Source organism: Chionomys nivalis, chromosome 6, assembly GCF_950005125.1.
Source record: "Chionomys nivalis chromosome 6, mChiNiv1.1, whole genome shotgun sequence".
Taxonomy (NCBI): domain Eukaryota; kingdom Metazoa; phylum Chordata; class Mammalia; order Rodentia; family Cricetidae; genus Chionomys; species Chionomys nivalis.
Window position 1 is genome coordinate 72,719,293 of NC_080091.1, and position 21,320 is coordinate 72,740,612.

Below are 21,320 nucleotides of genomic sequence, written 5' to 3' on the forward strand. Positions count from 1 at the left end.
TTTAGTGATGCTAAAGGGAAGATGTTGCATTGCAGGCAGGGTATTCATTCTTGAAGAGGAGCCACTATGAACATTTTAAAGCAGCTAATTCTTTGTGTGACATGCATAGCTGTACGTTCAGAAGATATCTATCATCTCCCCACAGATGTTAGTGCCATCAGCCAGTTGTCACAGTCAGACCTTTCTTGAGATGTTTCCAAAGGTATTTTGAAAAAGCAAAATCCTCATGACTTTAAAAACACAGATCTAAAACTAAATGTGTATTTTATTCTCCAAAAAGGAAAAAAAAAGTCTTTTATTTAATAAAATATCTTCCATGAACCTCCGCTGAGTGTTGCTGATTTGATATGCTCTCCCTTTCAATGAATCAAATTCTCTTATGCCTGAATTAGCTTGACCAATTTCATTAACAATCTCACACCCACTAATCCCATTAATTTGCTCAGTGTCAGAGAATTCCCTTTGGCCTAGAGTTTCTATCCACATCACACTTGCCCTAAGGATAGCCTACATACTTAAGAAAGCCAGATGAATGCTTGCGCTAGTGCCAGACTCATACCTGAAAGTAGAATTCTTTCACTGCTCTTGGCTAAGAAGCAAGAATTTCTTCCTGAAAGTTTTCAAAACTCTTTGGAATACTTGTTCTCTAAACTACTGAAGTCTTAATAGAAAAAAAGTGCAGTAAAACAAAGTACAGCATTCTTCTGCATTGCTTTTTCATCTAAAGTAACATAGATCCAGTTATGGTTGTAGGGTTTGGGTTTTTTTATAGTTGTATGTGGCTGGTAACATTCTATAAGTGCATGTATAGGCAGAATAATGTATGTACAATAAATCTACAGCAATCAATTTCTCAGATGATAAGCCACAACTCCTTTCCAAGACTAACAAACCAACCTCACAAGGTTACTGCATTAACAAAAAAAATGGTGATGGATAGGAGATCTCAGCCCAGAAGAGATTTTCATCTTGTGTGCCACATCATAGAAAGAGAAGAAAACTCAGATATTGCTATACTTTAAGTCTGCCCATATAGTTCATCATGTTACTATGATAAATACCATCAAAAAGGCTTTATTGGGTTATTACTATGACTTATTGTTATTTCTTTTTATCATAATTTGAAGCCCCAATTCAGGCTACTAAATGGAGAATGTTTAGAAGTACTAGATTTAAGGGGTGCTTGTTCCTATCACTTGCATCTCATGTAGTATATCGGCATACAGAATTTTCCTTGGATTATTTCTTACTATAAATTGGGAATGTCACTGCTCTAACTTAGAACCATGATATAATTTTCATTCATTATCTTTTGTAAACAGAATGTGTTATGTGTAGCAAAGCTCTCACTAGATGCATATAGTTATTTCTCCATGGAAAATAAAACAGCCTCCAAAGATAGAAAGGAGAGAGGAAATAAAAACATATACATATGCATGCATGAACACACACACATATTCACACATAGGCACACATACATACAACTTCATAAAGGTTACTCATCTATATTATTTTATGCCTGCATGAATTTATTATTTCAACTCAATTTTGTTTACTTACCACATATATATTTTAATTAAAACATAAAATGATTTTAATTAAAACATAAAATGATTTTAATTAAAACATAAAATGACATACAAATTGGAAATTATATATATATTTATCCTGTTTGACATGATTTTTTAATTAAATTTATTTATTTTACATCCCAACTGCAGTTTCACCTCCCTCCTCTCCTCCCATTCCCTCCCCCACCTCCTCTGAACCCCACTTCCTCCATCCACTCCTCCTCTGTTTCTGTTCAGAAAGGGGCAGGCCTCCCATACGCATCAGCAAAGTAGGTATAGCAATTGCAGTAGGACTAAACAACTCGCCTTTTATTTAGGCTTGGCAAAGCAACCCTATATGAGGTATGGGTTCCCATAAGCTAGCCACACAATTAGGGACGCCCCTGCTTTCACTGTAGGAGTCCTACAAGTATTTCAAGCTACACAACTGTAGCACACATGCAGAGGGCCTAGGTCAGTCCAGTCCAGGCTCCTTGGTTGTTGGTTCAGACTCTGTGAGCTCCTCTGAGCCCGGATTGATTCTGTGAGTTTTCTTGTGATGCGCTTGACCCGCTTTAGCTCCTAAATCCTCCCTCTCTTCATCAGGATTCCCTAAGCTCAACACAACGTTTTTAAATTTTTGTATATTTTGAAGTTGATCAACTGAGTAATTAATATACTTCACCTACCTATGCTTTCTTGGTGAGAAATCTGTTTCCTTCATTTTCAAGACTATGCCTTTTTGCACTTCATGATAATTCTCTAATACTTTACTCATTGGAGAGATTTATTGGAGTCAGGAAACTCTCTCTCTCTATCTCTCTCTGTGTGTGTGTCTGTCTGTGTGTGTGTGCGTGCGCGCGCGCGTGTGTGTGCATGTTTATCAACATATGAAGAAAAACTAATGTTTCAAACTATTCAAAGGTTCCAAATATGGTCAGGATTGTAGTGTAGACTTTCTTGTCTTTGAACAATGAAGAATGCCTCTGCATTAGTGCGAGATGACTTCTGAGGAGATCGTGAGAGTGTTCCGAAATATATTGTTTAAAAAATGTTGAAATCGGGTATGTGGAGTCAGTATTGTCTTAAGATTTAGTATTTTTCAGAAATACATATGTGTGTGTGTGTGTGTGTGTGTGTGTGTATTATATGTTGGGGTAATCTACACAGGATGATCAGATAGAAGCCTTATCATTCAAGTCAGTGAGTTCATTTCTCTACCAGCACCAGGATATACAGGTTGTGCTGTAGGTTCACATTGGTTGGTCGTTAAACATTCACAGTTCTGGATTTTATTATGTTAGAATTTTTACCTTAGAGACTTTGTGATTTTACTGTTGCAAACTGACTTTCTTATAATAGTCGGTTATACTTTGTACTGATCGAATTCTTTAAAATGAAACAAAAACGATAGCTAAAGCACTATGGTAATGATCACCATCCCTCTCTTGCAGTTTATTATATATATGAAGCCCTGATATTTCTGTTACTTATTGCCAGAGAAAAATGTACTCAGGTCTTCTCGTTGTAAGCTTTTGCAGAAACCAGGAAAGCGTACTATTAAATATTAAACTAGATCTGACTTAAAGCTATTCTTCACAAGGATCTGTGATAACATAAGAAGGAAACTTGATCTTTTATAACATTGGCTTTGATCTTCAGGCATACAATTCGCTTTGTCTATATATAAATTATAACAGCTTTTCATGACACACAGGAGAGTTGTAAGTCATAAAAATCTAGAAAAGGCAACTGGTAACATTAAAGAGTTAAACAGAACACTAGTCATTCAAAAATCACTGTAGTTAGAAAAATATATTCTTTTTTAAGAACATCCACTTGAAGTTAATACAGAGCTAATGATTCACCATGAAATAAAGCTGGAAGTATGATATCGAGGGGTGAATATTTTTACTCGGTCTCTTGAAAGCTTTTTCCTGTGATATTATTGCCTTAAAATTTAACGTTAAAATCAAGTTCCATGTATTTGCTCTATCTTGATGAGCTACTCACATGCCTTCAGGCACTGCTCCAGGACTTCTAGCATATATAGATGTTATATTGTGTTGCTCTATTCTTGGAGGTATAAATTCCATTGTATTCAAATGTATCTTGGGTAACATGGGAAGGAACTCTAAGCATCCACAACACCACATTTACAGGTTATTCTTATAAAATTAATTTGTCATTTATTAGTGTGTAGGTATTTGATGTTGTGTTGGGGAGCATGGTACAGATGTGTAGCTGAAAAGATAACTCTGTGGAGTCAATTCTTGTCTTCCATCTTTACAAGAGTTCCAGGGAATAAACTCAGCCTTTCAAATTTGTGCTATAAGCTTGCTTACCCTCTGGGCTTTCTTGCTGACCCTGTGTGCTTGGATTCTCAACAAATGATCTGTAATGATGATGGTGGTAAAATTCCTTTTTGTTTTCATTCACAGGATTATACACTTACCATGTATTTCCAGCAGTCTTGGAAGGACAAGAGGCTTTCATATTCTGGAATCCCATTAAACCTGACCCTTGACAACAGGGTAGCTGACCAACTCTGGGTACCAGACACCTACTTTCTCAATGACAAGAAATCATTTGTGCATGGCGTCACAGTGAAAAACCGAATGATAAGGCTGCATCCTGATGGAACTGTCCTCTATGGACTACGGTAAACACTTTCCTATTGCCTTGCTTTATGTCATTGGTTTATTCCTAGTTTTAAACATGGGCAGAAAGGAGAGAAGCAAGGAAGAAAGCAGATTACAGGCATAGTTAACATATCTTTGGACAGAAAAATCTTGGGGTCTATTTGAGCTCAATGTAGGTAACTTTGCCCATCAAGGGTAAGTGAGAAGTTTAGTTAAACTAGAGTTTAGTTTATTTGGGTATCATTTGTTGAAAAAGAATTTTCCTCCTTGTATTGTGCTGATAATATTGATAAAATACACAGGGCTTTTTTTATATGCTAAGCTGTGTCCCACTGTTCTATTTATTTAATCCTTCACGGGGTCATTCTCTTAATTCAGCTGACTCTAAGTGAAGTCAGGAAGGCAAAGTGTGTATATCTTTTAATCTTATATTTATATTTCATGTTGTTTGAAATTTTACATTCTTCATAATGTTGCTAAAAATTTTAGAACCACAGCTTGTCTCATCTGCCACATAAAGCCCCTAATTCTATTATGGAGAATTGCTAAGTCAATTGATTAGTACAGGTAAAATTAACATCAGAAAATTGTAAAGTTTTACAACTCATGAATATGATATATCTTCATTTCTTTGCGCTATCAGTCACTTATATCAGCTCCTTTCTGTATCACAATGTGTTGTTGTGTTTATGACTCAAGTAAAAAGGTAATATTGTCTTTGACTTAGGTCCACAATGTTTTAAACCATAATGGATTTTTAATTTTATTTTTCTTGGTTACTGAGTCATAAAGAAGTTATAAACATATATAGATGTCTATTATTATTTGGTGTAAAATTAAAGGTTAATAATTAAAATATTCAAGTATATTTCAAAATTTACTTCTACTTTTACCAAAACTGTAACTAAATTGTGACTTGTTTAAAGCTTTGGTCTCTCCTTGGTAATTCCTTTTAGAGGCAAAAGGTTAGAAAAGGTGATAGACTTTATCACCAGTAGTTTTTTGGGGAATAAAAATGTAAATATATGCTTGATAACAATGAAGGTCAGAGTCCCAGTTTAGAGTTTCACTTCAGGCATTTTAGAAATTATGGGCAGCATCTAACAATGGGAATTGCATCATGAAAAACAACACCAGAGAAGTATGGAGTTGAGCATACATCAGTTTGCAGTTTGAAATGCTGTGCTCTGGACATGATACAACTGCTGTGCATGTGTATTCACAGCAGACACAATCAAGACAGCTTAAAAAATGTAACATGGGGAAGAGAGAATCTTTAGACCTTATCCCTGGCTGGGAACTATGGCTCACTGATGACTTCTGAAGAAAGGAAGGTCACTTCTCTTTGGAAGTATGGCCACCAGTAGAGTTCCTACACCCCAGTGGATGATGGCATATCCATATAAATCTATATAAAAGTTTAAAGGAGGATGGGAAATTGGAAGGAAGATATGTTGGGCGGGTCTTAGAGGAATTAGGAAGACATGTGAGGGAATGATATGATGAAGATGCATTGTATAAATATATTATACTTTCAACTAACAAATAAAAAAAGAGAAAATTGAGACACAAAAGGCCTAGGGTTTGTCTAAGACCACTGAGAAGCAGTGGCACATTTAGGATCAAAGTTCAGGTATCCTGTCTCTCGAATCTTAGTTTATCAGTTCTATCCCATTCAAATATACCTTAGTAGTAAATATTTCCTTCCGAGTTATACAACACTGCTTTCTACTCTTCAGAAACAAGTCAAGCCTGTGTAGATTTTAGCTTGTGAACAAACAAAGTGACCATCTAGAGAGAAACACAAACTAGGCATCCATTGCGTAAATGCCAATCTCTTTATGGAGCACTTTTTCTCCTTAAGGGACTCATCTCTGCTCTACTATATCCCCTTTCTTCTTTTCTGCTCTTTCCTCTTCCTTGATTTTTCTATCATCAGAAACTGTTATCACCCTAAAGACCAAAAGTACAATAGAGACAATCTGAAGCTACAGGATAGAAGTTGAGCTTGACTCTCACAACTTTGTGATTGCTTAACCTTGAAAAAAGTATACAAATTTGGTGAGCATAAGTGTTATCATCTACAGTGAGGGCTTAATACCCCAAACTCATTATTGAGAAGATATTAAAAAAATGATTAATATGAGATCTAGTACATAGAATGTTCTGAGTCATCGTTCTCTAAATTGTGCTTCATCAGATACTGGAAACTTGTCTGCTGATTGGTTCCTTAATTCCTGGAGCTGCTAATAATTAGAACACAGATGCAGTTGTCCAATTAAGAAAACATTCAATTGAGTGCTCCATATGTATATCTATTTACTATTCTGACCCTGAGAATAATAGTTTTCCAGAAGTCAGGGGGCTTCTTGCTGTGGCAGAGCAAGCAGCATCTGGAATGAAGAGCCAAGGGACTCTCAGCTTAACCAGTCCTGGTCTCCGAGTCAGTCATTTCCACTCCTTGGATTTCCATCACATTTCATTTATCATCCTATCTTTAATCCTGTTCACTTTAATTCCTCAGATTTCACATTTCCTAGTTGTAAAAATGAAGATCTGCCTGTTCCTCATAAAAGGCTTTCAAAAGAATAGCTATCATTTATCATTCTTAAGCACACAAAGCAGAACTTCCATATCATATAACATATGCTTTGGCATCTTTAGGACTATAAAGTACTTACTTTAGACATGAGTAATTGAGAAAATGATACTGACGGCTTTATCCATTTTCATAAGTCCAGTTAATAGTCATTGTGAATGGGCCCATATATTAACGAGTAATTTTAGCAGTGATTGGATTGATGTGGCCAAAGCCTCTCTAGCCAACTTTACCATGACCATAAAACAACATTTTTAAATTAAATAGAATTTTCTGTATTCAAATTCAATATGAGATGCTATTTTTAAGTTATATGACATTACAAGATGTTTTGAAACTATTCTAGGTCAGATTTTACAGTTCCCTACCCTGTAATAACAGAATGGCATCTGATATAGAATAATACTGAGTAACTAGACTACTGTACAACAGGTCTCTAGCATATCAATCCTTATGCTTTTTGCTCTTGAGTGACCTCTACTGTGACAAAATGCATTATTTTAAGGGGAAACCCTGCTGCCACTATTATATCTTCAACCATGAGACTCATATCTGCAAAAAGCTGGCAAAATCATTTATTTTCTTAGCAAGTCCCTCAATATCACATATCAAGTCCTTAAGATTCCCCTTCCTACCCAGATAGTGGTGGTGCACACCTTTAATCCCAATACTCAGGAGGCAGAGGCAGGAAGATATCTGTGAGTTTGAGACCAGCCTGGGCTACAGAGTGAATACCAGGACAGGCTCCAAAACCACACAGAGAAACTCTGTCTAGATAAATAGATAGATAGATAGATAGATAGATAGATAGATAGATAGATAGATAGATAGATAGATAAATTTCTCTTCCTTTCCTCCTTCTTTGCATTGCATTTTATTCTGAGAAAATCTTCCTCATTTTTTTCTAGGCTAATGTCTTAACAATAGCATCTAAGCTTACTATTGTATGGTCTCCAGACTCCACAATCTGTTTTGCTTACATCTTCAGACCTTTGTCTTTTTTGATTTCTTAGCCATGATTTTCTCTTTGAGTTCCACTCTTCTCACAACCTTGGTTTCCTCTCTTTCATCACTGCTCACTCCTCAGTCCTCATCAGCAAAGGTCCTAACCATGCTATTGCTTAAGCAGCTATACCTATAGCTACTAAAGCCATCACTCACTCTCTGCTTGACTTTGTTCAATGACATCATGATGACCAATCCTACTTGAAGGTTTATCTTTTGTCTCTCGTGTGTGCTATAGCAGTTATTCCAAGTTTCATCTGCTCACTGAACTGAACAACAGTAGGTTGTAACTTAGATAATAAAACCCAGTATGGGTAAGTTCAACAGAACCACTGTATACGGGCTGCCCATGCAGGCTTCACCATTGCCAGGGCATAAATTGCAATTTCATTTTCAAGTATCTAAAGACCCCAAAGTAGCAAGTTTCACGTTAAATTTTGTAAGTGGGTACCCAGTAGCTGAACCTGATTTCTCCACCTTTCTACCTGACATGCTACTTATTTCATGTCATTTGTTTTTCTTCCAAATCAACATACCCTCTTGTCCCAGGTAATAGCAAACCCATCAGCATCCTGGTAAATCCGAACAAACTGCAAGACATCTCCAGCCCTGAGACCTAATCTGGTGATTCTAACCTATGCTGTTTAACCATATTTCCTGCTTACAAACCATTTCTTCCATCTAAATTAACAGTTTCACCCACTACCTATCACTCCTTGGCCAATTTGCTCAACTTTTATACTTATTTATCACTGTCATGGGATTTTTTTCCTGCTATAAGCCCCTCCCCCAGAAAATTAGTGACTTCAAATTCTCTATCTCTTCTCTATCTGAAATTCAAGAGCCTCTAGTTGTTTTTCTAAATTCCTCCAAGAGATTTCCAATTAAACTATGTACTGAATATTGAAAAAAATATCTGCTGGAAATTATAATTTAATGGGGCAGCATATATGCACATTACTGCAACTCTACTGCTTTATTGAAAGCCCCCTCCCTTATGTAAATGGATGGCGACTCTTTTTCTTTCTTCAGATAGTCTCACTCTGTCTGTCTGTGTCCACTTTTCCCCGCTTCGTGCAGGCATCAGTCTCCCCCCATGGCAACTCTTTCCCATTTTCCGTCTTTGTATTGAAATTCCCTCTAAATTTCTTCCATGATGAAAATCACATTATCCCCAGCCCAGAGGAAAACTGTCATTTCATAGAGATCACAATTTAATCTCACAAAGACCCCTGGGTTTGTAACTCTTTTATGACACTTTCACGTTTGGTGTCTTGGAGCTGATTACTTTTATGTAAAGTGTTTTTTTTAAAAAAAAATGTGTAATTATTGAAAATATATACTGTATTTCCCCAACCTCTTTCCAACTGAATGATTTCCAGTAAATGTTTGTAAAAGCAATGTTAATATGTGCATAGTGCACTTACCTGACTCATAGTCATTGGCTGCAGTGTTTCTTTTATCTAAATGATGGCTTTTAAGCAAAGAGTGATTATTGCTATTAGTGACCAGATGTATTCTGTCTCTTATGTAAACACCATCCAGATGGCTGCACATACTCGCTCTCTCCAAAACCTATACATTTGGGGGCTCAAAGACTGTTGGTATTTTCCTTAAAATATGGCAGATACGGCAGGCATGGAATAATTTAATTATTTGAAGTTGTTTAGTGGAGTACTTAACATCCCAAGAATGCCCCCTCATCCTTTTGCTTTCCTCCTTTAACTCTGCCAATGTTGTCCTTTTATTATTTTATAGTGCTTCTTCCTCTGTCGTCTACTAAAAGTGAGTCCAGGGTCAGATTAGTTTAAGAATCTATGAAAACTTCCATAGATAAATGGGTAGCTCCTTCACAGTAAGACTCAGTGTGTGTATTTAGGAGTCTACAAATCTTCTAAGCATGCACAGAGTAAACTGCATATACCTCATCATTTTAATTAATCTTTATAAGTATTCTATCATAAGATTTATCTATAACCATGTAAAACACTTGAAACTGTGCTATAGCCCAGCCCCTTTCCTGCTACTCCACTTACTTAGCTGTTACATTGGCCCTATGAGCTATACATATTAAGAAACTAATTCTATAAATACTCATTTAGGAAGATCCAAAGTAAGTTGACCAATCTCGTTATTTATTGTCTCATAAGTGGTTTTCAAACATGAAGCAAAGAAAACCAGCCCACAAATCACAATCTCAGAGAACCCAGACAACAATGAGGACACTAAGAGAGACATACATAGATCTAATCTACATGGGAAGTAGAGAAAGACAAGATCTCCTGAGTAAGTTGGGAGTATGGGGACCTTGGGAGAGGGTTGAAGGAGAGGGGAGAGGCAAGGAAGGGAACAGAGAAAAATGTAAAACTCATTAAAAAAATTAAGTGTGAAGGTATTTGCTTGCACATTTGTTTATGCTTACCTGGTGTCTGTGGAAATCAGAAAATGGTGTTGGATCACCAGAGACTGGAATTAAGCTGAAGCCGTCAGTACTCTAGCCAGTCAGGAATCTCTCTAGCCCCTACTTGTTTATTTTAAAAGTAGGCCAACGAGAATAAATATTTTATTTGGTTAATGTGTTGTCAAAAACTTTGCATTTCATTTAATTAATGGAGTGTCAAAAACTTTATAGATTCCTGGTTTCTTATTTAATGCCTTTATAAATAATATCTTGTTGAAACCGTGGGGTTTTTTGGTCCTCCCATTCCCTGCTGTGTTCCTATCTGAGCTTAATGGAATATAGATTCATTACCTGTGGTACTGTGGTTGAGCAGGAACATTTCATCAGTTGTGCAGTCTGTTTATACCAAGAGAGCCAAAGCCCAGCATCATTTCTTTATTAGGATATGAGGACTAAACTGAAGATTTATCCACTGCAATAATTCCTCATTTTAACCTCCTCAGGCTACCAGGAGATTACAAGATTGTAGGGCTACTGTAACAAGGAACCAAAAACTGGGTAGCTTCTAAAACAGAATTTTATTGGCTCATAATTTGGGTTTGGAACAATCAGCATGTTGGTAGGGCTGACTTCTTTTGAGAGCTGAAAGGATGGCCTCTCTCCTTGTGTACAGGGATGTCATCTCCCATACCTCACAGTCTCTCTATGTGCATATGTGTTCAAATTTCTCCCTTCATTAGGGTACCAGTCATTTGAATTAGTTACTTCTTTAAAGATTTGATGCTTGATACAGTCATATTCTAGGCTTAGAGTTTCAATGTATGAATTTGGGGTTAGCCAATAATAATTTTAGTTAGCCTGATAATTGTTTTGTCTCAATCAACTTCACATGGTCTCGTCCTCATTTATTAACTAGATCATTCTCCAAAGAATTTTCCTTCATCAGCCATTACTTATCTCGAGGTGTACTGCATGAAATATCAAACAAAACTAAGGTCCCTTATTTATGGCTGAAAAAAAAACAGATGGGGATTGGTGAAACACTGCTCACAGCAATGTTATAATGTGTAAAATAGTTTCAAACCCCAGGAAGTACACATAAACTCAAATTATCAGAATGGAAAGATAGGATGACTCTCCCCTCTGGTATCAGGACTGTCATGGTGTCCCACACATACACAATGTGTTTATTCTCTCTCTCTCTCTCTCCTCTCTCTCTCTCTCTCTCTCTCTCTCTCTCTCTCTCTCTCTCTCTCTCTCTCTCTCTCTCTCTCTCTCGTTTGTTTTTTGGTTTTTCAAGACAGGGTTTCTCTGTAGCTTTGGAGCATGTCCTGGAACTAGCTCTTGTAGACCAGACTGGCTTCAAACTCACAGAGATCCGCCTGCCTCTGTCTCCCAAGTGCTGGGATTAAAGGCGTGCGCCACCACCGCCCAGCTGTGTTTATTCTCTTAAAAGAGTAGAATCAGTTGCTTTTCTGTAATTTGTCAAATTTGACTGTCACAAGTTGTCATCCTTGCATCTACAAGTGTGACTCCTGAGGTTCTCCACTGCGCTCCTAGTTTGTGTGTACACTTATCATTAAGAAGTCAGGGGCTGTGACAGCTGTGTGTTGCTCTTCACTGTAGCTGTTAGTTAAAATTCTAACTTTTTTAAAAAAATATTTCTTTCCTTTTTTTTTTTTTGCTGATTTTACTCCTTTAAAATCTGCTACTGGTTGACCTGAACAGTTTTGAAGTTTATCTTGGTGGTAACCAGTGGCTCTGTCGTTGGATATAAGACCCACTCAACAAGAGGAAAACCATGCCTGATTCTGGAAATCTCACCAATTACCCGTGGCTAGTGAATCATGAATCTTAGAGAACTTACGCATCTACCTTTACTAAACCAGAATAATCCATAACTATACTCTAAATACGTGTATATCACAAATAAGTGCAGTCATTTTGGTTTTTTAATTCAATTTAATTTTTTTTGTAATAGACAGCATATTTACACGGGTCAAAATGTAAAATATAAAACAAGAGAAAACCTGCTTTTTTTGTTGCTTCCGCTTCCCTCCATTATATTCTTGCCTCTTAGATATGAGCATTTTCATTTGCTTGATATTTCTCTTCCACTTTTATGTGTGTGTGTGTGTGTGTGTGTGTGTTTTTATCCTTTCTTTGGAATGTATCATAGTAGTATATCAATTGCTCTGCTTCTTCAATCCAGGTGTTTGCCAAACACCTATAAATGTAGAAAGCAGTGTTGAACCTGTCTGTCTTCTCCTGCCATCATTCCTATTCTTAGCCCCTACATAAAGACCCTTAATCTCCTACATACGTCATTCCTTAAATTTGTATTTTTTTCAGTGCTTATAATATGTACAACGACTTTATAATTGTTCCCAATTATAAAATCATTAATTGTACATACATACACAGAATAAATAAAAATAACTCTCAAGATTGTGAAGATTCTCAACAATATAAAATTTTGCTTAGTCCTCCAACTCATAGTAATGAATCCATGTTCCAGAATGAATGTTCTGAGCCTTAGCCATCAGAAATAAGGCTATTGTTCACCAGAAGCCTGTAGCCTGGTGCAGACCTTGAGAACTCGCCTACTGTATTTGTACCACTAGCTCTACTCCAAATTGATTTTTTGATACTCTTGGCAGTGTCTGACCATGGTTTGTGTGTGAGAACAAAATCAATGACTACACTTATATTGACTGTAAGGGAAAGAGAGTTTCTCACATTCCTTTGGAGGATCCGCTTATCTTGCCTTGGTCTTTATGATAAAGCAACTAAAAAGCAGAGGCAATTATCTTGATAATACAGATCCCAAAACATAAGAATGTATAGATGCCACTATTGATTTCCAGAGCAGTTTGGAGGTCCTAAATGTTTCATATTATCTCTTCGTATTGATTGTAGACCCTGACAACTGTTCTGTCTCCTAAAACTTGGCCCACACAGAGCTGTTATGATTGCATTAAAAAGCTCTTTGGCAGCTGGCAGGGAGCTTGCTGAGGCATACACTAAGTGACAGCACTGTGGAGTTGAATGCAGAGAATGGATACGTGGGCTGACGTGGTGTTTTTGCAGAAGACTGGCTGATATTGACAAATGTGCTTCGTAAGAGAAAGAAGCTTGTTGTTTTGAGTGGAAGAAAAAGAAAACGGATGAGGCATAAACAACAGGTAATAAGGAATGCTTAGAGACTCTCCTTGCAACCCCCACTAAAGGGCAGGCTTGGTGTGCCTCTCACTGTTTAGTGGCCTTATGTCCTGTAACTTCATCAGTCAAATACAGAGAAAGCCATTTAAAATGGTTTCCAGTGAAATCACTGCTATACTTGCCTGTTTTTTAATTTTAATGAATAAGTAATTATATGAATATTTATGATTAAATGATGCTTCTTAAGCTCTTCTTTCTCATAAATATAACATTGTTACTAATTTAAATACTGAATAAGCCATCTATATATTTATGCATTAGTAATAGCAATAGTAATAGCTATTGTGTGACCATGTGGTCTGTGGAAGTATCATTAAGATTAATGCCCTGTAATTAAGATAGAATATTAAGTACAAACAGTGACCAAATAGTATTTTAAAATATATCTCCAATTCATAGGCTTGGTTACGTATCCTGTGGGAGAATACCAAACGTGAACCGTTAGAATGAAGGAAAGAATGAGAAAAAGAATGAAAGAGGAGGAAGTTGGAAGTAAGGAAAGAAAGGAAGAAAGAGGGGAAGTTACTCAGGAAAGGATCAGGAGAAGGGAGCCTAATATCTTCCAAATGTGAAGTTCAGCTCCTTCTTATATTGTAAAAGACATCAACCGTGAAGAAACCTATAACCATGTGCTGAAACCTTTCCTTTAGAATGTTTATTTATGGGGTGTGTGTGTGTGTGTGTGTGTGTGTGTGCGCACATATACATGCTCAGGAGCCCACAGAGGTCAGAGCTGTAGGGGTTACTTACCTGAGCATGGGTGCTGAGAACTGACCGAGTCATCTGCATAAACACACGCACTCCTAACCTCTGAGATATCTTTCCAGCCCCTTGTGTGTGAAATCTTTAAAGCAATTTTCTCTAAAACCCTTAACTTTTCCATGAAGGCCTCCTACAAAATTTCCATCCTTTTTGTCCCAACTACATACCATCTATAAATATTGATACATTTTACTTGCACATGTGTATGTATGAATACATATAAATATTTTAATGTAATTTTATTATCTTTGTATTTCAAAAAACATCATTTTTATGTAGATGTTGAGTTAATTAAAAATTAAAATGCTTTGTTTACAATAATCATTATGTAGACGAGATAACAGTTTTATGGGTACATTAAGGATAAACAGATTAATGGCAGCAAAAAATCATATCCATTAGCATATAGTAAAGATCAAGGGACCATTCGTTTATCATTTAATGTGCTGTGTATTATGCTTATAACAAGCATATGCTGTTCACATACTCATCAGCATTAAAATGAAAACTTAATTTCTCTCTGCAAGCCTATTGAGTCACGAAGTTAAAACAAGGCTCCATTCCATGCTATGCTGTAGGTCTCAGATCGTGAAATGATAACCCGAGGATCCATAGTTCTATTGCATTGTAATTTACCTTCTATTTTTGTCTATCAAATGCAAGCCATAGGGTGTTTCTCAAATATAAAATTCCACTGCAGATTTTATATTAGATATAATATTATACCTGGTATGTCATTTTTCATTTTCAATACTTTAAAGGCTTGTAATACAACATAATACAACATCAAATATTACAATGTCCAGATGTGGAGGCTTTATTTTTTGCATCAGTAACATTCTTGTAGATATTTCAACTATTATGGAAGCAGAAATTTGTTAGCCTAAAACAGAGATGCCCCAAAGGACCTCTGGAAGGCAATGTGTTGTGAAAATGCAATAAAAAAATCCTTTCAGGTGAGAGTTTGAGCTGACTCACTTTTGCAAGTCAAGCCATGTATTCTGGTCAGTCAGTGGGGCTCTTTACAGTGCCTAATATTGTCTTGCTATACGTAAAAGAAGGAATGGGGAAATCAGAACCACAGTTATTAGAATGAGCACCTTGGTTCTCCAGAGGATTTAAGCCTACAGATCATATTCGGAGAGAATAAAAATGTTTTCCAGTGTAATTTTCTCTTTTTGGTCTCTACTTGGGAACATGGAATGCTGTGTTCAAATAAAGTGTGCTGGTCCTCCAGAACACAGACAGTTACAATGAAGAGCAATCAGCTCAGCAGGCACTGAGTCTGGACTAGGAGGAACTGCTTCTCCACACCTCCCAGGAAAAAGTCATGGTTTTCCTCTCCTACATCTTTTCTTTCTTTTTTTTTTTTTGTTATTTTTAATAAAGATAGGATGCAACCCATTATCCAGCATCTAATAAAATTGCAATGAACTGGAGCTGAAAGAATTGACTAACCCATTTCCATATAATTGCAAAGAAGTGACTAAGTGACTTGCTCCTTTTCAGTGCTTTTGACAAAGGAAAAAGGTATAATAATGGCAAATAATTACCCTGTAAGGCATATTTTAAAGAGGGCAGATGCATCCAAATCCAGATCTCTGTTTTCAGTGTCCTGCATGCAGCTGCTGGTCAACTTCTCTACATGGATGTCTACAGACATTTTAAAAACTGTACCCACCCCCCCAAGCAGAGCTCCTTAGCTTCTCCCAAGAGGTATTTTCCACAGTTCTTGTTTTTGTTTCTTGTTTTTCTGTCTAAGCATTCTAAAAGCTCAGCAGCTGCTGTATTTGTTTTACAAACTGTGTTCGAACTATGAGTAAGTGTGTTGTTTGCTGTTCTTTGACAGGCAATAAAAGTATCAGATTTTAGGGGCTAAGGAAAAGGGTGACAAGAGATAGAATGTAGATGAAGTCCAAGACCAAGGCAACAAAGAAAGCACCTAAAACCTAGAATGACAAAGTAAGAGGAACAAAAGAAATTCAGAAGCAACAGTTATCTAAACAGGAAGGACGCTATCAGAGCATAGTGTCCTGGAAACTGAGTAATGGAAGTGTGTCAGAAAAGTGGAGCTAAGCAACTGTGTGAGGTCTGGTAAATGTGTCAAGTTACTTAAATACTGATCAAGTTGACCACCAAATTTAGTAGTGTAAGGGTTATGGTGACTCTTACAAATGTTGGGACTGGGTGCAATGGCCATGGAACTATGAAGCAGAAGAGAGATGGATGAGTGGCACCTCAACAGTAAACATATTGATCTGGTGAAAAGGTAAGGTATGGCAGAGAAGGAAAATTCGGTGGCCTGGGAGAAGGAAGAAATCCTGAGGCAATGTCTTGAGAAGGTGAGAAGGTATCATATCAGCTACAAAAAATGGTGGCTGAACCTAAGCCAGGAGCTTACAAAGCTCATTCATCAAAGCAGGAGGGAAGGCAAAGTCTCCAGACACAAGCATACAGAAGTCTGGGTGGTGTCAGTATTTAATTATCACAATGACTCATTAAGAAAAGTAGTCCCTCCAGAAGTTCTTTTATTGTACAGGATTGTTTTGACTATCCTGGGTTTTTTGCTTTTCCATATGAAGTTGAGTGCCGTTCTTTCGAGTTCTGTGAAGAATTTTGCTGGGATTTTGATGGGCATTGCATTGAATCTGTAGATTGCTTTTGGTAAGATTGCCATTTTTATTATGTTAATTCTACCTACCCAAGGGCATGGGAGAATTTTCCACTTTCTAGTGTCTTCTTCAATTTCTTTCTTCAAAGATTTTAAGTACTTGTCATACAAGTTTTCCACTTGTTTGGTTAGAGTTACTTTGAGATATTTTATGCTGTTTGTGGCTATTGTGACGGGTGATGCTTCTCTGGTTTCTTTCTCAGACCCTTTATCACTTGTGTAAAGGAGGGCCACTGAGTTTTTTGAGTTAATCTTGTATCCTGCTACATTACTGAAAGTGTTTATGAGTTGTAGAAGTTCCTTGGTAATCAAAACAACTCTGAGATTTCATCTTACACCTGTAAGAAATGCAGTAGAAAAAGACAAGATCTCCCTAGAAAATTGGGAGCATGGAACCTTGGGCGAGGGTTGTAGGGGAATGGGGAGGCAGAGAGGGGAGCAGAGAAAAGTGTAGAACTCAACAAAAATCAATAATAATAAAAGTCCAAGATTACAAACATTGATGACAACTTACGCTGGAAAGGTTGTGAGGTAAAGGGAACACTCCTGAATTGCTAGTGCCAGTGCAAGCTAGTATAGGCCCTTTGGATATCAGTATGGCGATTTCTCAAAAAATTAGGAAACAACCTTCCTCAAGACCCAGTAATACCACTTTAGGGTATATACACAAAGGATGCTCCATTGTACCATAAGGACATGTGCTCAACCATGTTGATAACAGCATTGTTTGTCATAGCCAGAACCTAAATGCCCCTCAACCGAAGAATGGATAAAGAAAATGTGTTACACAATAGAATTCTACACAGCAGAAAAATAATAATGACATCTTGAAATGTACAGGCAAATGGATGGAGCTAGAAAACATCATGTTGAGTGAAGTAACCCAGACCCAGAAAGACAATTATATGTACTCATCATAGTGGTTTTTAAACATAAAGCAAAGAAAAGCCAACCTACAAATCACAATCCCAGATAACCTAGACAACAATGAGGACACTAAAAGAGACTTACATGGATCTAATCTACATGGGAAGTAGAAAAAGACAAGATCTTCTGAGTAAATTGGGACCATGGGAGAGAGTAGAAGGGGAGGGGAAATAAAAGGAGGGGAGTAGAGAAAAATTTATAGCTCAATAAAATCCAAAAAAAGAAAAAAGAAAATTAGTCCCATTTCTTTTCTTAAAAATGGGTAAACTGAGGCACCACTAACAATTAAGCTGAAACAAAGCCATCCAGAAATCAAAGCAAGCAATCTATAATAATGGCCTGAGTGACCACACATTGTTCAAATAGAAATGTAGCATTCATTCATAGCAGATCACTTCCCATTCAGGCTGCTTTCTCAGACTTGGGTAAGATAATGAAGGACGGCATTGACAATGTAGTAAGCAATGAAAGGAATATGGTTTGGTTGGCATAGAACTGGGAGGCTTGCTTAGTCCTAAACAGGACATTTACATCATCTCAATCTAAGGTGCAGAGAGCATTATGGGAGAAGGAGTGGAAGCACTATAAGCCAGCCAGAAGATAAGAAAAAGGACCACAAAATGCAAAGGGCATGGCGTTACCGTGATATCAGAGCAGTTGCGGTTGCTTGCACTGGTCCTAAATAACACTGGGCCTATCAAAAAATGTAAATGGGGCACTCCCTGCTGATTTTTTTTTCTCATAGAGTCTATGGGACAGTTGGTGTGGGATGTCCTTCTGTATAGGTACTACTTTTGTTGGCTAATAAATAAAAGGCTACTCTTGGTCAATGGCTTAACAGAACATATCCAGGCTAAAAAGAGATGTATAGAGAGAGAACAGGCAGAGTCGGGGATGTCATGTAACCACCAAAGGGGAAAGACGTGAGCTGTCAGCTAGAACCTTGCCAGTAGGCCCTGAGCCTCATGGTAAAATATAAAATAATAAAAATGAGTTAATATTAGATGTAAAGGCTACTAGAAATATGCTTAAGTGATTGGCCAAGAAGTTATTTAAATAATATAGTTTTTGAGTGATTATTTCAAATGAGGGCCAAATTACTAGTGTAAGGGTTATGGCGACTCTTACAAATGTAAGTCGGGAAACAAACAAGCAGCCTCCTTCTACAGACAGTCATTGTCTTCAGATAATATATTCATATATTATTATATGAGTCTATTTCTTGCTTACATGTATTTGTACTGCATGAGTGCCTGGTGCCCAAGCAGTCAGAAGAGGGAGTTGGAATTGCAGTTATAGATGGTTGTGAACCACAAGGTGGGCTCAAGGAACTGAACTTGGTCCTCTCTTCTTCTTCTTATTTTTATTAAGCTATACATTTTTCTCTGCTCCCCTCCTTTCTTCCCCTTTTCCCTTCTACCTGTTTCTGTAACACCCATGCTTTCAATTTACTCAGGAGATCTTGTCTTTTTCTCCTTCCTCTGTAGTTCCATGTATGCCTCTCTTAGGGTCCTCTTTGTTGTCTAGGTTCTCTGTGGTTGTGGACTGTAGGCTGATTTTTCTTTGCTTTGTCTCTAAAATAAAATAAGTGAGTACATATTATACTTGTCTTTCTGGGTCTGGATTACCTCACTCAATGTTTTTTTTCTAGATTCATCCATTTGCCTGCAAATTTAAAGGTGTCTTTATTTATTTGTTTATTTATTTATTTATTACCACTGAGTGGTACTCCATTGTGTAAATGTACCACATTTTCTTTACCCATTCTTCAGTTGCGGGGCACTTAGGTTGTTTCCAGGTTCTGGCTATTACAAATAATCTGCTATGAGCATAGTTGAGCACACATCCTTGTGGTACAATTGAGCATCCTCTTGGTATATACCCAACAATAGTATTGCTGGGTCTTGAAGTAGATTGTTTCCTTATTTTTTGAGAAATTGCCATATTGATCTCGAAAGTAGCTATACAAGTTTGCACTCCCCCCATCAATGGAGGAGAGGAAGCTAGTCCTCTTTAATAGCAACACGAATTCTTAATCACCAAGCTATAAATCCTGCCCTATTTCTTTGCAGAATAAAATCATATATATTTGAAAAATAGACTCACTAGGTAGTCCAGGCTGGCTTTAAACTTGACTGGTATTTCAGACATAGCCCATGATGTCTAGGATAGCTGTGGCTTTAAATATTTCATTAAAACAGAGGTGAAATCCAGAAGGAAATGGGGAAGCTAGAAATATAAGGCACCTGAAATATTGAAAGTCTGTCATTTCAAAGAAGGCATAGAGCTACTCTGCATTGAGGCTCAGCATGGAGAAATTTCAAGGACCATGTCAGTTCCATTTGTTTATTCTAAGGAGTCTAATGAGAAAAGGGTCCACTCCCAAGTCTTCCGCTGTATAACTTTAAAATCAAGAACCAACGCCTTGTTGAAGTGACTCTCTAGAGATAAGTACGCAGATGGAAAGGAAGAAAAAATTTTAATCTTTGAAGTCGGGTGGACCAGCTTTATCATCGAACATGTCTTGAGTTACTCCACCTCCTTGAGACAGTTTTTTGAGTTCTAAAACATGGGAAGCAGACAAAGACAAGATTTCCTGAGTAAATTGAGAGCATTGGGACCTTTGGGGAGGGTTGAAGCAGGAAGGGGAGACATAGGGAGGGGAACAGAAAAAAATGTAAAGCTCAATAAAAATCAATTAAAAAAAACAGGCTTGATACATCCATGTTTATGATCTTTTAAGGAGTATTGCATATGAAGTGAGAACAAAGTTTTGTTCATTGAATTTTATCTTCTACCCTTCTCCCACTAGCCCAACATCACTAGACCTTTTAAAACAGAACTTAGGAATTTTGGCTAGTTCCTAATGAATGTGAGGCTAATTAAATAGATTTTAAGTTGCATTACAAGTCTCTATTACAATAGAGTAAGGGGAAAGAATCCCAGAAAGGAAAAGCACGAACTTGGAGACTTACAGTCTTTGGATATAACTCTTAACATTCTGTCAGCTATATGACTTTGGACATTTCAATCTGTCTATGTCACAACCTCTTGAATAATGTTGGGATTCAACCAACAATACATACTTTTTGAGAGCATTAAATGAGAAAAGTGTATTTAAAATTAATAACAAATTGCCTGTTCTCTGGTGAACACTCAATGGTGGCAGTGCCTATTCTTAGGATTTGTCGTGTGGGTTATGTGACCATTCTTTAATATGTGGCTCCACTTCCTGGGGAGATTTGACGACTCTTGATTAACGAGAAGGTCCTTTCATGGTTGTAGAGAATCGCCTGGATCACTTCTGATGATATCTGCTGCTTCTTTCAGTTTTGTTCAAACTAGACAAGGAAGAGGAAATTTCTCCTTTCCTATGCTCTGGGTTTTTTTGTCATTAGATTAGAAGGTCCAGAGGAGAATGCAGCCATTGTGCTGGCACAGGAAGCTCTGCTATCACTCGTTATTTTCAAGTATTATGTGCTTTAATCTTTTGTGTCATTGAATAATTCTGTGCCAGAGAAAAAGCTGTATGTGCCTAAAA

General features: G+C 37.1%; 1 protein-coding gene across 1 annotated transcript in view; it reads left to right on the top strand.

Annotated features, from left to right (window-relative positions):
* Gabrb1 (gamma-aminobutyric acid type A receptor subunit beta1) overlaps positions 1-21,320 on the top strand; it is a 354,059-nt gene that overhangs the window by 123,157 nt on the left and 209,582 nt on the right. Inside the window, exon 4 of the mRNA XM_057771650.1 lies at positions 3,992-4,212. Within this exon, the coding sequence (XP_057627633.1) occupies positions 3,992-4,212 (221 nt within the window). The remainder of the gene's footprint in view (positions 1-3,991; positions 4,213-21,320) is intronic.